The 16,271-nt window shown below is 41.5% G+C and overlaps 1 protein-coding gene across 3 annotated transcripts; it reads right to left on the bottom strand.

Annotated features, from left to right (window-relative positions):
* Positions 1-1,823: 1,823 nt before the first annotated feature.
* Positions 1,824-16,225, bottom strand: C3H11orf54 (chromosome 3 C11orf54 homolog). 3 transcript variants are annotated; one of them, XM_060771104.2, is made up of 9 exons: positions 16,088-16,225; positions 13,607-13,737; positions 11,352-11,450; positions 9,618-9,691; positions 8,025-8,126; positions 6,538-6,714; positions 5,191-5,340; positions 2,857-2,973; positions 1,824-2,312 (listed from the first exon to the last, which is right to left on the bottom strand). In XM_060771104.2, the coding sequence occupies exons 2-9, from the start codon at positions 13,662-13,664 to the stop codon at positions 2,148-2,150; spliced, it is 942 nt and encodes a 313-aa protein (XP_060627087.2). In that variant the 5' UTR covers positions 13,665-13,737; positions 16,088-16,225; the 3' UTR covers positions 1,824-2,147. The 3 variants fall into 3 exon arrangements, with proteins under 3 accessions (XP_060627087.2, XP_060627086.2, XP_060627088.2); XM_060771103.2 differs by having other exon boundaries at positions 13,607-13,696; XM_060771105.2 differs by having other exon boundaries at positions 13,607-13,696; positions 16,123-16,225.
* Positions 16,226-16,271: the final 46 nt, after the last annotated feature.

Raw genomic sequence — 16,271 nt, 5'->3', positions numbered from 1 at the left:
CAGCATATATATCTCATTTGCTGTGCCATACTGTGTTTTCGTGTCCGTATAATAATATAATATCACTCACTGAACCAAAGTTCATTTCCATACTTGGACAGGAAATACGGAAGGCATCTGTAAGAACTACCACAAACCGAATATGATTAATCAGTTTTATTTGGAGTATCAAAATTCATCTCGACATTTATAATATAAAAATTGTACTTTTTGATACTTGCTTCTGAATCACAGCAAGTATCAAAACAGTAAATATATATATTTCTTTAAAAATTCAGAATAGTAGAATGACAGCTAACCGAGCTTCCTTGCCTAAACTCGTTTTCTGATGGGGCAGGAATTGTATGTTTTCAGATAGTAACTCCTGTCGCTTCTCTTTCTAACTGTGTTGGATCAGGATGCTGGGAATTGCAATCCAAACGCCTCTCATAGAATCATAAAGCTGGAAGAGACCTTGTGGGCCATCCAGTTCAACCCCCTGCCAAGAATGAAAGTAACATTCAAGGCACCCTTGACAGATGGCCATCCAGTCTCTGTTTAAAAGCCTCCAAAGAAGGAGCTTTCACTATAGCCTCTAAAAGGCTGCACAATGACCAACCCAGTACTAATGGCTGCTCGTGATGATGGCAGATATAATCAAACACATATGAAAGGCACCAAGTGAAAAAAGATTGCCATTAGGTGTTCCAGCACCCATTGGAAATCTATGCAGAATAAATTTTACATTACTTCAATATATCTAGATAACTTCAAACAATTACCCCACCAGCGCAGATGTGAAAGAAGCCGTCACTTGCAAAACTGATACTTCTTTTTTTACCTCCAAAATTCCACAGAAACAGAGGGTGAAAGACCCATTCATCCTTACAAATTGTCCATTAACATTGCTATGATAGGTCGGTGTGAGCAGTTTCTTTCCTTCTATATTATTTTTGTTGTTCTCATTGCAATATAGAGCTGAAATATCACCATCTTTTCATTAAAATCTTTGCACTGCTTCCTGTTACTCTTTTCTAACATCTCCACAAGACATTTTCAATGCAGTTGCTAGAATGACAGCTATTATAATGCACACCATGTGTGAATAGTTTACTTTCATGATGCAGGCATAAGATCTGGTCCCATACATCAGGTAATAAGTAGTTTATTGGTCTCTTTTCCCCCCTAAAGGTAAAGGTGAAGGTTTTCCTGACATTAAGTCTAGTTGAGTCTGACTCTGGGGGGTGGTGCTCATCTCCATTTCTAAGCCAAAGAGCCAGCGTTGTCCATAGACTCCTCCAAGGCCATGTGGCCAGCATGACTGCATGGAGTGCTGTTACCTTCCCACCAATGTTTTCGAACTACTAGGTTGGCAGAAACTGGGGCCAACAGTGGGAGCTCACCCCACTCCCTGTATTCGAACTGTATTGGTCAGCAAGTTCAGCAGTTCAGCGGTTTAATCCACTGCGCTCCCAGGAGGCCTTTCTTCCTTACCCAGGTTCAATTACATGCAAAACAAATGTCCTAAAGCAGGTATGGGCAAACTTCAGCCTTCCTGGTGTTTTGGACTTCAACTCCCACAATTCCTAACAGCCGGTAGGCTGTTAGGAATTGTGGGAGTTGAAGTCCAAAACACCTGGAGGGCTGAAGTTTGCCCATGCCTGTTCTAAAATCTGCCAGACAAGCAGAGGGAGAATGTTCTAAGTACGAAAAAGTATTTAAAGTTTGGATATGCTCCCCAGGGAATTTTGTATGCAAATAGCTTACATTTGAGATGCCCTAAATAATAATAAACAAGGAAGTCTTTTTTGCCCACCACAAACCAAGGCACATTTACTCAAACATGAGAGCAATTGAGTTTAATCTGACTTAGTTCCACTTTTATAGAAAAACATAGAAAAGTAATTGGCAATGAGATAAAGAAGAGAGATAAGACCCCCAAATTTGGAGATATGTAATAATTTGACTCCTAATGTCCTTTTGCCATCAGATTTAAATTTCATTTTATTTTTAATTAATGTGTCTCTTTGTAAAGTTTAAGTAAAGTAAGTGCTATTTTTCTGTGATGATTCGATGTCACTGGCTTCAGCGAAAGGCAGATTTCAGTGTTTCGTTTTGGCCTTCTGTTCTTCAATAACTGTTGCTTCCTGTTAGATCTTGTATCCAGGTTAATCCCGGCCTGTATGTTTGGGTCGGTCAATTCGGAAGAGAAACTCAGCCGGGACGAAATACCCTAGATACTCAACAGTCTCTGGAGTTGTGTCCTCGTGGTAGTGTCCACCTTCTCCGTGGTGGCTGAAGCCGTGAGTGTGCACCAGGCGCAGGCCAACCCCCTGAGAAATAAACAACAACAACACAATAAACAGAGGCCAAGAAGTCTACAAATAATGCTATTGAATGCCAGTATTTTGCTGCCTGTTTAATGGCACTCCTCAATGAAGAATACAAAGTTATTTGGGCAGGTAAATCAGAAATCCCGACAAGCTCTTCTAGCATAGTAATAACTCACAATCTGCTTCATGTAACGGTTTTACTTCTACTACAGTTCCTTTGCATGTGTGCAAGCACTCTCAGGTTTGAAAAATACCTTTTGGAATGTTCTTTGCAAACAGCTATTTCACATGTGGCGTTACAGATTCCTTTAAAAGAGTGCCATGATAATGATAAATGGGAATATAAAATAGGCACATAACTATAGCAAAACATTAAACAAATTCCTTCTGAAAATGGCTGCATGTAATTAACGTAATGTGTTTCATGCTTGGATAACCACTTACAGATTTCTATGAAGCAGGCATGAGCAAACTTTGGCCCTCCAGGTGTTTTGACTTTAACTCCACAATTCCTAACAGCTCCATGTAAATACAACTGACTTACTGGATCAGTAGAAACTAATACTGGCTGGCAAATCAGCGGAGCCTTCATTTCAAAAAACTTGAGCCAGTTGTTCACCTCCGCATCTGTTTTCAAAGGACATTCAGAGAACTCAGAAGGCTGTAATGAAAATGTTGCTGAAAGTAAGTACAGGAAAAAAAGTGGGAACATTTGAGCAAACATTAATATGGTAAGCCACCAACCCCCAAATCAATCAATAGTTGAAAGACAATCACAAGACTTTGGTTTTGTTGATCATTGACCTAACTTCCATTATTGGCATGGTCTGTCATATTTTTCCAAAATGGCCCATTCACTCCAACTATTCATCCAAAAAACACTGGTTCTTAATGGATGGAAAGTAAAGGTGGGCAACCACACAAAACAGATTTACTTGGTTTCCATTCACCAAGATATTAAATGAACAATGATACAACTAAATTAGAAGTCAGCCTTGCCATTGGTAGCCTCTTCAGACAGCACATTTTGGCTGTCATACAAAGTAGATCTCTTTGTATTTTTATTCTCAACTATCCTGAGAATAATCTGACAATGCCCAGGTTATTTGAAAAAGGCATTATTTGTTTTGAGGTGTTAGGTCATATCATTCAGCTAATTACTAACAATATTTATTAGAAAAAAACAGTCTTTGATTTCATTTTTTATGAATGCTGCTATTAGAAAATGCATAAGGATGTGAGTGAACTACAATTTCCAAAACCGTGGGCCAATCCTCCCCAAACCAAGCCTGTATGCACAGTTGGCCATGTTGCATCTGTGTGCCAAGTTTGGTCCGGATCCAACATTGTCTGGGTTCAGTGCTCTCTGGATAAGGGTGAACTACAGCTCCCATATGCCAAGGGCAGTCACCCCCGAACCATGCCAGTATTTACAGTTGGCCATGTTAGGCCTGTGTGCCAAGTTCCAGATCCCACATTGGCTGGGTTCAGTGCTCTCTGGTTACAGGTGAACTACAACTCCCAAAATTAAGGTAAATTCCTAGGTTGTGGGGGTTGCAGTAGTCTCAGGAAGTGAGTGAAAGTACTGTAAATCCCATAATCCATGGCAAGTGTGGTCCAGATCCATCGTTGGTTGGGTTCACAGTGCTTTCTGGATGTAGGTTAACTACAATTCCTATAACTCATGGTGAATTTTTCCCAAACCTCTTGTTTAGTTGCTGATCAATTCCTGTTTGCTTTGTGCCATAGGAAAGGTTTAAGGGAGAGGCATTGGGTGGGGTCATGCAAATTCCACAGCAATGGAAAGAGTAAAGAATCCTGGGATGACCATTCTAGGGGAAAAACAGAAATTCTAGGATGAAATTGTCCCCAAATGAAAGCCTTTACTTGGGTGGTGGTCATAATTGTGTTTGGGGAGGACATTGACAGGGTTTGGACTATATTATGTTCATGGCTCCCGCTATAATCTGCAGTGTCCTTGGAGGGAGGGCTTTTGGTGGCTCTTGAGCACTGTGGGTTATATTATAGCCTGTTTGTGGAGAAGGGAGGCTGTCTGTGTAAGTAGATACATACACATTTTCACTTTTATTATGTCTATAGAAGATTTCAGCAATATTATTCACCATAGTCACCTATGGATGTGAGAGCTGGACCATAGGGAAGGCTGAGAGAAGGAAGATAGATGCTTTTGAACTGTGGTGTTGGAGGAAAGTTCTGAGAGTGCCTTGGACAGCGAGAAGATCCAACCAGTCCATACTTCAAGAAATAAAGCCTGGCTGCTCTTTGGAGGGAAGGATAGTAGAGGCAAAGATGAAGTACTTTGGCCACATCATGAGAAGACAGGAAAGCTTAGAGAAGACAATTATGCTGGGGAAAATGGAAGGAAAAGGGAAGAGGGGCCGACCAAGGGCAAGATGGATGGATAGCATCCTTGAAGTGACTGGCTTGACCTTGAAGGAGCTGGGGGTGGTGACGGCCGACAGGGAGCTCTGGCATGGACTGGTCCATGAGGTCAGGAAGAGTCGGAAATGACTGAACGAATGAACAACAACAATAGAAGATTTCCGCAAGGGGTAAATGTTTCCTGAGGCTAGTACAAAAACAATGCAGCTGGATTGTGTTTCCACACTTCTTTATTTGGGTGAGATTAGGAGTTTGACAATAGATAGCAAAGTGTTCTTTCTTTAGATAGCAAAGTGTTCTGGGCTGATACCACAGTTATGGAAGAATAGGTACATCACTCTGATTAATTGATAAGGCAAATACTGGTATGCTGATACAGCTCCCTATTTCCAAAGTGCAGTGATGCACTTTTTAAACTGTCATCCATCAGGTCAAACAAGTTAGAAACTCATAAGCATATCCAAGCTTGACTTACCATAATATGAAATTTGGCTTTTCCCTTCTGGATAATAAATGTTCCTCCCATCCCAACTGGTTTGTCGCCATAACATTTCTCTAAGGTTTTTCTGATGCACGATATGAAGTTTTGCTCCCCGGTTCTTCTATTTGCTTTCACTTTGATCACCTTTTTTGGAGAGAAAATTTGGGGGGGGGGGGGGGGGAGGAAGACATTTGTAGAATATTGTAACTATGCCTGTTATAGTTACACTGGAGAACTGAAGGCTTTATTATAATGGTGTTGTGAGTAGCAATGTCTATTAAAGGATGAAACATAATGTTTTATTTTATTTATTTATTTATTAATGCACTTGTATACCGCTAATATCTCAGCCTAAATCGGCGACTCATTGTTTTGAAAAGCATAAACCAGAAGTTGGGGGAAAAAACTGACAATATTCAATAAGTCGGAACCACTTATTTAAACATTATTGAGATATCATCCCTCCATCTTATCTTCCCCAATATGAACATACAGCACCTGAGACACTACTCATATGGCTTTCATTTACAATTTTTTCATTATTATCTTAGTATTCAGGGATTTCTCTCTCTTCAACAGAAAATTCAACAGAAAATGTATTGTTGAAGGCTTTCATGGCTGGAATCACTGGGTTGTTGTAGGTTTTTTTCGGGCTATATGGCCTAGGAGAGAATGCCTCTAGAAAATGGCCATATAGCCCGAAAAAAGCCTACAACAACCCAATAATAGAAAATTCTCACACCAGAAGCGAATTGCAGTTTCTCAAGTTGCTCCTGACATAAAAACAAACCCAAACAAACAGAAAATAATTACGAAATAGCCACCTGCACTCGAAGATTCTCTGTCTTCCCACACATTGCCTAATAGTTCCTTGCAACATATTGAAGGTGTTGGCTCGTTTTTACACTGCTATATAACCCAGTTTCTGAATCAAGATTATCTGCTTTGAACTGGATTATATGAATCTACAGAGATGAGGCCTGTCTCTTGCATATCAATGGGGTGATGATTGGTGGATTTCATAAGTATCAGCCTCTCTGTAAGTCACAGATCTTCACTTCAGAAGACACCTGGAGACATCCTGGCAGTCCCATACACCACAGTGTTCCTTCAATAAACAACATACCAATCTTCTTACCAAAGTCCAAAATACAACAGGGCTTCCAGACAGGCCCTGTATCCCAGAATCTGATCCCAGGTTTTCTGCTTAAAACTGGATTATATGAGTCCACACTGCCAGATAATCTGAGATAAACAGAAAACCTGGGATCAGATCCTGGGATATAGGGCCTGTCTTGAAGGGCCCTTAGGCTGTGGCAGACCTTAAAGCTGAATACCTACCTCACCAGGAAGACCTTCGCTGGCATATAAGTTGGCTAGAAGTCCAAATTCGCAGTCTTTGTATTTGGAGCTGTATTTCTCCAGGAGACACCCTCCATCTTTAGGGTTGATTCTGGCAAGGTAACTTCCATTGACGGCAGGGTTTTTGTCACTTTGAGCTTGAACAATAGGGATCAACTAGAGACAAACAGGCAAGGCAGATGGAGTACATCAACGGATCCAGTACTGTATATAAATGGTTTCTATACATCCACCTTTACAATTCGTAAACCAACCAATCACACTTGGGAGTTAAAGTCTCATTATAAACATATAAAAAGAATAATCCAAGGTTCTGCTGAAGCTTCCCTGAAAGAACATAACATTTAAGCATAGATTGGAAATGGTTAGCAAACCTTGTTTTATACGGTTGGAATAGAAAATGTGACTGCAGTACCCAATGACTAACCTAAGTAGGGCTGATGGGAACTGCAATCCCAAAATATAAGACGGGCAATACGTGGCCCAGTCTGGAGAGCTGAAGTTGCAAGTAACACACATGTTGACATTTTAAAGCTACTGTTAAGGTATTTATGGGGATGCAGCAGCGCACAGCAAGCGAGAGTCCAAAAGTGGCAGGCTCAAACTCAGAACATCAATCAATGGCTGATACCAAATGAGAGACTCCCCTCTGGGCACACAGAAACCTGGCTGAACAGACTGCGCTCTGGCTCCACGAGATGCAGAGCCAATCTCAAGAAATGGGGCTACAAAGTGGAATCCACGACATGCAAGTGTGGAGAAGAGCAAACCACTGACCACCTGATGCAATGCACCCTGAGCCCTGCCACATGCACAATGGAGGACCTTCTTATAGTAACACCAGAGGCACTCCAAGTGGCCAGATACTGGTCAAAAGACATTTAATCAACTACCAAGCTTGCAAACTTTGTGCTTTGTCTGTTTGTTTGGTTAAAAATGTAATACAACTGTCTGGTTGCTCCTGACATGATAAATAAATAAATAAGCAGCGCAATGCATCTCTCCTCGAAGTAACACAGAGTTTAGAAAAGATAAGTTTTTTGGGCACAGTTCTTAGAATCCTCAATTAGCATAATTACTAGTCATGATGTCTGGGATACGTAGTCAAAAACTGGTTTTTATTTTGCATTTCATCAGATGAGTGGAATGTAGCTCCAATGCCACCAAGACTAATTACTTTTTCTGCAACAGACTGACAAATTAGGAGCTGACAAGTCAGCTTCAACATTTATGCTGATCTTAATGAGATACCCCCAAGTTCTGCTCAGGTCTTGCAAACACAGAACTGTGTTTTCCTTGAGCCAATGTGGCTATGTCTCTACAAAGTAGATTTCCAAAAAGCAGTTTCTTCCATGTATTTGGACATGATCTTTGTCTGAGTGACCACGAATTTCAATCCAGGGCTTTCCTTTCAATAATTCACATTGTTTGAATATGGCACATCTCAGGGGTTAATATTTGCCTACCTCAGCATTGCCGCCAACTGCTCTGGATGAAACTGCTCCAGCTCCAAGTAAAAACGCTCCCGGTAGCTGCATTTCCTTTGCAACTCTATTCATGTCATAAACCTATAAAAGAAGGATGCATTTTTTTTCTTGGTATAGAATCATAGAATCAAAGAGTTGGAAGAGACCTCATGGGCCATCCAGTCCAACCCCCTGCCAAGAAGCAGGAATATTGCATTCAAATCACCCCTGACAGATGGCCATCCAGCCTCTGTTTAAAAGCTTCCAAAGAAGGAGCCTCCACCACACTCCGGGGCAGAGAGTTCCACTGCTGAACGGCTCTCACAGTCAGGAAGTTCTTCCTCGTGTTCAGATGGAATCTCCTTTCTTGTAGTTTGAAGCCATTGTTCCGCGTCCTAGTCTCCAGGGCAGCAGAAAACAAGCTTGCTCCCTCCTCCCTGTGGCTTCCTCTCACATATTTATACATGGCTATCATATCTCCTCTCAGCCTTCTCTTCTTCAGGCTAAACATGCCCAGTTCCCTAAGCCGCTCCTCATAGGGCTTGTTCTCCAGACCCTTGATCATTTTAGTCGCCCTCCTCTGGACACATTCCAGCTTGTCAATATCTCTCTTGAATTGTGGTGCCCAGAATTGGACACAATGTTCCAGGTGTGGTCTAACCAGAGCAGAATAGAAGGGTAGCATGACTTCCCTAGATCTAGACACTATGCTCCTATTGATGCAGGCCAAAATCCCATTGGCTTTTTTTGCCACCACATCACATTGTTGGCTCATGTTTAACTTGTTGTCCACGAGGACTCCAAGATCTTTTTCACACGTACTGCTCTCGAGCCAGGCATTGTCCCCCATTCTGTATCTTTGCATTTCGTTTTTCCTGCCAAAGTGGAGTATCTTGCATTTGTCCCAGTTGAACTTCATTTTGTTCATTTTGGCCCATCTCTCTAATCTGTCAAGATCGTTTTGAATCCTGCTCCTGTCCTCTGGACTATTGGCTATCCCTCCCAATTTGGTGTCGTCTGCAAACTTGATGATCCTGCCTTCTAACCCTTCATCTAAGTCATTAATAAAGATGTTGAACAGGACCGGGCCCAGGACGGAACCCTGCTTGTGGCACTCCGCTCGTCACTTCTTTCCAGGGTGAAGTAGTCTATACGGGATGTAACCAGAGCGTGGACTACCGTGGCCAAGATGCTTCAGTTGTACTTTATATAAAAGGAAGATAAGCCTGTTCTGCAAGCCTTGCAAATGCTGAATTGTCATGGGTAATTTTTTTATACTTACTTTATATACCTGGGCTCAAGTGGAAAGGGGTAGAAAGTGGAAAAGTCTATTCACTGCTCTGTCCAATATAAAATTCAGAGGTAAATGTAAGACCCCACAAGCCCCTTTTGAGGGCTGGAAGAACATCCAATTGACGTATAAAACTAAAATTCAGGAGGGTGGAAATTGAGTGGTGATAAAGATTGCTAGATAAAAAAACCCATGGTAGGAAGTAGTGTGGAGAAAGATTATTTTTTAAAGACAAGGGCAACACAACTGTCCATAGGTTTGTGAGCAGCTCAGTGTATAGTCAAAATATTGCAATTACTCACCTTATCTTTCTGGACAAGTGGCAGAAGGTTTGGAACACCACCCACATCTGCAATTCGAGGATTTCCGCAAATTCCTAGAAGAAAAAAAACAAACAACTGGGATCCATGGTGGCACATTAGGGTAAACCCTTGTGCTGCTGAATTGCTGACCTGAAGATCAACAGTTCGATCCATGAAATGGGGTAAGCTCCTGTCTGTCAGCTCCAGCTCCTGACAACTTAGCAGTTCGAAAACATGCAAATGTGAGTAAATAGGTACCCTTTTGCCAGGAAAAGGCAAAGAGATGCTCCAAGCAATCTTGCCAGCCACACAACCAGGAGATGACAGCACAGGCTCCTCGGCTTGAAAATGGAGAAAGCACCTCCCCAGAACCAGAAATGAGCATCGCCTCCAGAAGCCGGAAATGAAAGGAGAAGCCTCTGCCTTTGTTTGTATATGATTGTAAAAGGCATTGAATGTTTGTCTTTATATGTAAATATTATAATTTGCTCTCAATCTCCTAGGGGAGAAGAGCGGAATATAAATAAACTGTATTATTATTATTATTACTAATATCAGTAATGAAGGTCTGCCGCTTTGAAATATGTACCCTCTAGAAATTTGTCTTCCTTTTTACGTAGGCAATGAAGTCTCTTTACAACTGTCATGGATTTTTAATACAAAGAAAGCAGCAAACGGATATATGGTATTTAATTCAGACAGGGAAATACGGGCAAAGGAGGGGAATGAAAAAACAGTGATCCCAATCTTCTGGGGTTTGGCTCCAGAACCTGCCATGGATACCAAACCCCATGGATGCTCAAACTCCATTATGTAAACTTATATATAATGGCACAGTAAAATGGGGTCTGTTCTATAAAATGGCAAAGTTTGGAGGGTTTTTTTAGAATATTTTCACATGACAGAGTCCATGGAGGAAGAATCCATGCATTTTCTTTATTATGTCAAAAGCGAATTGAGAAAACAGTTATAATGTATAGTAAAACCACAAACAAAGTTAAAAACTTGGAGTTATACTAAATATCCTATGACAAGTAGCTGGCCATTTGGAGTGCCTCTGGTGTCGCTGTAAGAAGGTCCTTCATTGTGCATGTGGCAGAGCTCAGGGTGCATTGCAGTAAGTGGTCTGTGGTTTGCTCCTCCCTACACTCGCATGTTGTGGACTCCACTTTGTAGCCCCATTTCTTAAGATTGGCTCTGCACCTCGTGGTGCCAGAGCGCAGTCTGTTCAGAGCCTTCCAAGTCACCCAGCCTTCTGTGTGCCCAGGAGGGAGTTTCTCATCCGGTCTCAGCCACTGATTGGGGTTCTGGGTTTTAACCTGCCACTTTTGGGCTCTCTCTTGCTGAGGTGTTCCTGCAAGTATCTCTGTAGATCTTAGGAAGTTATTTCTTGATTTAAGGCGTTGACATGCTGGCTGATATCCGAAAAGGGGACGGACCGGAGATGTCAATGCCTTGATCCTTTCATTACAGGCTGCTATTTCCCGACAGATGTCAGGTGGTGCAATACTGGCTAAATAGTATAATTTCTCCAGCGGTGTTGGGTGTAGACATCCTGTGATAATGCACACATGTCTCATTAAGAGCCAGACTGTTTTAACATGGTGAGATGTATTACACACTGGGAATCTATGAATATAGAGTGTTGACTGTTCTGCAAAAAATGTGGCATGTTATTCGGCAACCTGAATAACATGCCACATTTTAAAACATTTCTGAAATCTCCCTTGTTACCTTTAACAGGAAATTTAAAAGGTTCTTGAGTCAGATCAGGGCAGTCCACCACAGAAACCTGGACATCTGCAAAGTTTTCTTTCAGTCCATTCTGTAAAACTAAAGGAAAGATTTTAAGTATGTTTTTAAAAAAGAAAAGAAAAAAAGAATTGGATTTTTGTAGTTTTAAAGGATAAAAACACAATAATAATAATAATAATAATAATAATAATAATAATAATAATTGTGCAAAGACTCTGGCACAAACCAGTCAATGTGGTCCCAGTAGTGATTGGCACACTGGATGCAGTGCCTAAAGACCTTGGCCTGCACTTAAACACAATCGGCACTGACAAAATTACCATCTGCCAGTTGCAGAAGGCCACCTTACTGGGATTTGCACGCATTATTTGCCGATACATCACACAGTCCTAGACACCTGGGAAGTGTCCGACGTGTGATCCGATTCAACAGCCAGCAGAGTGTCTGCTGTGGACTCATCATGTTGTGTTTCAAATAATAATAATAACAATAATAATAATAATAATAATACTTTATTTGTATACCGCTCTATTTCCCCAAGAGGACTCAGGGCTGTTTCCAACATAAGCAAAATATTCAATTGCCGAATGACACAAAAACCATACAAAAATAAACATTTTAAAACATGAACATAAATCCAATTAAAAGCAAACACATTTAAAAATTAGTTTCAGTTTTTCTCTATCAAACAGAAATTTAATTACCAATGGCCAGCAATTACAAATGGACCTAGTCAGCTATGAGAATACATACACTGTTCTGTCAAAACTCGTTAGGTTACAACCTTTTTAACGTTCATCCAGATCAGTGATACATTTATCCAGTTTATGAATCCTTTTTGTAGATACGGGCCTTGCAATAGCTGTGATAGAGTAACTTGCCTTTGCAGGTGCAGAATGCACCTTGCTGTAACTTTGATAAAACCCTGTATCAATCGACATTATTGACTGTAACTTTGATAACACATTTCAAATAAGGAGTTTCTCTGCAGGTGTTTAGGCAGATGAGGAGATTGTAACCCTTTATGGAAGGAGGGACCAATGGATATGGAAAAAAGGTATATAAAAATGTGCTGAACTTTGCTTATGTGTGCCTACTTACTAAGACAAGACACCTGAGGCTTGCAGGATCGTATGATAATAAAGCTTTGCTACTTCGCCAACTTGGTCCAAGTTTCTCTTTAGGCCCCAAAGACCCCTGTTTATATCATGTACATATATGCAAGGTTTTCTCCTTATTTTATACCAGTAAACATACCATACTAGAATCATAGAATCATAGAGTTGGAAGAGACCTCATGGGCCATCCAGTCCAACCCCCTGCCAAGAAGCAGGAATATTGCATTCGAAGCACCCCTGACAGATGGCCATCCAGCCTCTGTTTAAAAGCCTCCACCACACTCTGGGGCAGAGAGTTCCACTACTGAATAGCTCTCACAGTCAGGAAGTTCTTCCTAATGTTCAGATGGAATCTCCTTTCTTGTAGTTTGAAGCCATTTTGCTTTCTTCTCCTTGTTATTGAAAATACTACTTACGCACCATATACGGTAAATATTTTAGTCTTTACAGGTATTCCAAAATCCCAAACACTACGGTCTTAAGCATTCCTGGTAATGAATATTCAATCCCATTGGCTGACAGTGCAGAAAGCTTTCTTTCTTTTTTTAAAAAAAGTTTCTTGATTAGTACATCTGAATGTCAATTCAACTTGGAAAACTGAAATAATACCAGAATAATATTGATATAAACTTCAATTCTGGCAACCCATATCTTTATAATGTTGCAATACAGTAGAGTCTCGCTCATCCAACATTCTGTATTATCCAACGCTGTCTGCTGCCCGTCCGGATCCACAGTTGTTTCAATACATTGCAATGTTTTGGTGCTAAATTCGTAAATACAGTAATTACTACATAAAGTTACCGTGTACTGAACTGCTTTTTCCATCGATTTGTTGTAAAATGTGATGTTTAGGTGCTTATTTTGTAAAATCATAACATAATTTGACATTTAATAAGCTTTTCCTTAATCTCTCCTTATTATCCAAATTTTTCTCTTATCCAATGTTCTGCTGGCCCGTTTATGTTGTATACGTGAGACTCTACTGTACTTCTTGCAATGCAGTTCTGCCGACTCCCTCTTTATTACGTTATTGCAATACTTCTTGCAGTGCAACTCTGCCAACTCTCCTCTTTATTACACCATTGCAATAATGCTTGAAAAGCAGATACTCACCCCCAACAAGTTCTTCCAAAGTAGGTACGTGTAAAGCAAACTTCTCAACTTTGGCCATGTTTTATTTCACCTTGTAAAATTTGAAGCAAGCTGCAAAAGGGTCAGAGTACACCAGGGAACAAGTCAAAGATCTGTTAATGAACACACTGGCTTAGTGATTAAGCATAATGACACAAGCTGTATACACAAACTTCTTATGACTCACGTCATCCTTCATTTTATGAGGGACTAAAGGAAGGTTGTACATCTGTCTTCACCTGGGGGTGCATCTACACTAGGCATGGGCAACCTTCAACCCTCCAGGTGTTCTGGACTTCAACTCCCACAATTCCGAACAGCCTACCGGCTGTTCGGAATTATTATTATTCTAAAGTATTATCCAATCAGATAAGAAAAGCTGTAATAGCCTCCATGATGCCCAATTGGACAACCCATTTCTTGTAATGAGCTTCTTAGCTAGCAAAGCTGGTGTCTTTCCAAGACAAAAAAAGATTAAATACTGTTGGCTTTCTCAAGGCTAACATAGGTTGCTTCTACACCATAGAAATAATTTATTTCCTATATTTATATCCCACCCTTCTCCCCCCAAAGGGGGACTCAGGGCAGCCTAACAAAAGCATCATATGATGCTATCATCATAAAAACAACCACAGAACAATCAAAATGTTAAAAATTAAAACAATTAATTGAGACACATCCATTAAAATCGAAATCCAAAAACCAGTCCGGGTCAATTCATTGCCATAAGATGTGTGATCTTCTTTCATTTGTGCTCACTGATCAAACACTTGGTCCCATAACCAGGTCTTGATTTTCCTTCTAAAAGACAAGAGGGAGGTGGCCAATCTGGCATCTCTAGGGAGGGCATTCCATAGGCGGGGGGCCACTGCTGAGAAGTCCCTGTCTCTCATCCCCATCAACCATGTTTGTGATAGTGGTGGGATCGAGAGCAGGGCCTCTCCTGAAGATCTTAAACTTCGTGATGGTTCGTGGCAAGAGATACGTTCGGACAGGTAGTCTGGGCCAGAACCATTTAGGGCTTTAAAGGTTATTTATTTGTCGTGTCAGAGCAACGACTCCATTATATTACATTTCTAACAGAACAAAGCAAACAAATACAAAACTTGTGAGTGCACCAGGTGATCAGTGGTTTGCTGTTCTCCACACTCGCATGTTGAGGATTCCACTTTGTAGCCCCATTTCTGAAGGTTGGCTCTGCATCTCGTGGTGCCAGAGCGCAGTCTGTTCAGCGCCTTCCAAGTCACCCAGTCTTCTGTGTGCCCAGGAGGGAGTCTCTCATTTGGTATTAGCCATTGGTTGAGGTGCTGGGTTTGAGCCTGCCACTTTTGGACTCTCGCTTGCTGAGGTGTTCCAGCGAGTGTCTCTGTAGATCTTAGAAAACTATTTCTAGATTTAAGTCATTGATGTGCTGGCTGATACCCAAACAGGGGATGAGCTGGAGATGTCTCTGCCTTGGTCCTTTCACTATTGGCTGCCACTTCCCGGCGGATGTCAGGTGGTGCAATACCGGCTAAGCAGTGTAATTTCTCCAGTGGTGTAGGGCGCAGACACCCTGTGATAATGCGGCATGTCTCATTAAGAGCCACATCCACTGTTTTAGTGTGGTGAGATGTGTTCCACACTGGGCATGCGTACTCAGCAGCAGAGTAGCATAGCGCAAGGGCAGATGTCTTCACTGTATCTGGTTGTGATCCCCAGGTTGTGCCAGTCAGCTTTCGTATGATATTGTTTCTGGCACCCACTTTTTGCTTGATGGGGACATGAGAGAAGCCTCCTCGCAGGATTGCGGGACATCCGGGCGTCCCCTGGGCAACGTCTTCGTAGACGGTTGATTCTCTCGCCACAGAAGTGAAGCTTTAAAGGTTAAAACCAGCACTTTGAATTGTGCTCGGAAGCTGATCGGTAGCCAGTGGAGTTGGCATAACAAAGGAGTTGTATGTTCCCCGTATGTCACTCCGGTGAGCAATCTGGCTGCCAACCTGGCAGTCTTCAAAGGCAGCCCCATGTAGAGTGCGTTGCAGTAGTCTATTCGGGGATGTAACAATTTGATATCTCTTTAACTGCAATGGCACAATGCTATGGAGTGATGAGTTCTAGTTTAATGGGGTATCCTGCTTTATGTGGCAGAGAAGACTAAAGACCTTGGAAAACTACAACTCCAAGGTTTTCACAGTATTGAGACAGCAGTTAAAGTGGTTTCAATCCGCATTAAATTACAGTGTAGATGCAATTCATTAATATGAATTAAGTAAAACTTGTTAATACAAATCCTATGCAAGAAATGAGAATAACTGACATCAATTTCAAAAAACTCAAGGGATTGTGTGCAAAAGACTGGGCAAATATTTAGCAGACTTGCACAATTCTGTACATGCTTCAAAGCTCTATTAATATCCCTTTTAAAAAGTGCATTAAATGCCTGTTACTCAAAGCCCCCCATTTGCATGCTAAACTACTCACAAGACTGGAACGCGCTGCTGGGAACAGAACGCCACCTTTTTGCTCCTCGCGAGCCTCCCTCCTCGGAGAAGCCTCTCTAACCAAGTTCTAGTCATGTTACCGCTTGGGCGGTCCAACCAATCCCAGCATTCTACGCTGCCACTCTCAAGATGGCACTCGCGCCCGCGGCCCTCCTTCCCTCCTT

The sequence above is a fragment of the Anolis sagrei genome, chromosome 3 (assembly GCF_037176765.1).
Source record: "Anolis sagrei isolate rAnoSag1 chromosome 3, rAnoSag1.mat, whole genome shotgun sequence".
NCBI lineage: Eukaryota > Metazoa > Chordata > Lepidosauria > Squamata > Dactyloidae > Anolis > Anolis sagrei.
Note: the sequence above shows the minus strand (reverse complement) of the source record. Positions and strands in the feature narration are given on the sequence as shown.

What these genes read in the sequence shown, in the direction of transcription:
- C3H11orf54 (XM_060771104.2), bottom strand. Translation starts at nt 13,664, where the DNA reads ATGGCCAAAGTTGAGAAGTTTGCTTTACACGTACCTACTTTGGAAGAA. An exon ending in CACTTGTCCAGAAAGATAAG is followed by an intron (nt 8,127 to 9,617) that starts GTGAGTAATTGC and finishes CTTCTTTTATAG; the next exon opens with GTTTATGACATGAATAGAGT. An exon ending in AAGCCAAATTTCATATTATG is followed by an intron (nt 2,974 to 5,190) that starts GTAAGTCAAGCT and finishes TTTTCATTACAG; the next exon opens with CCTTCTGAGTTCTCTGAATG.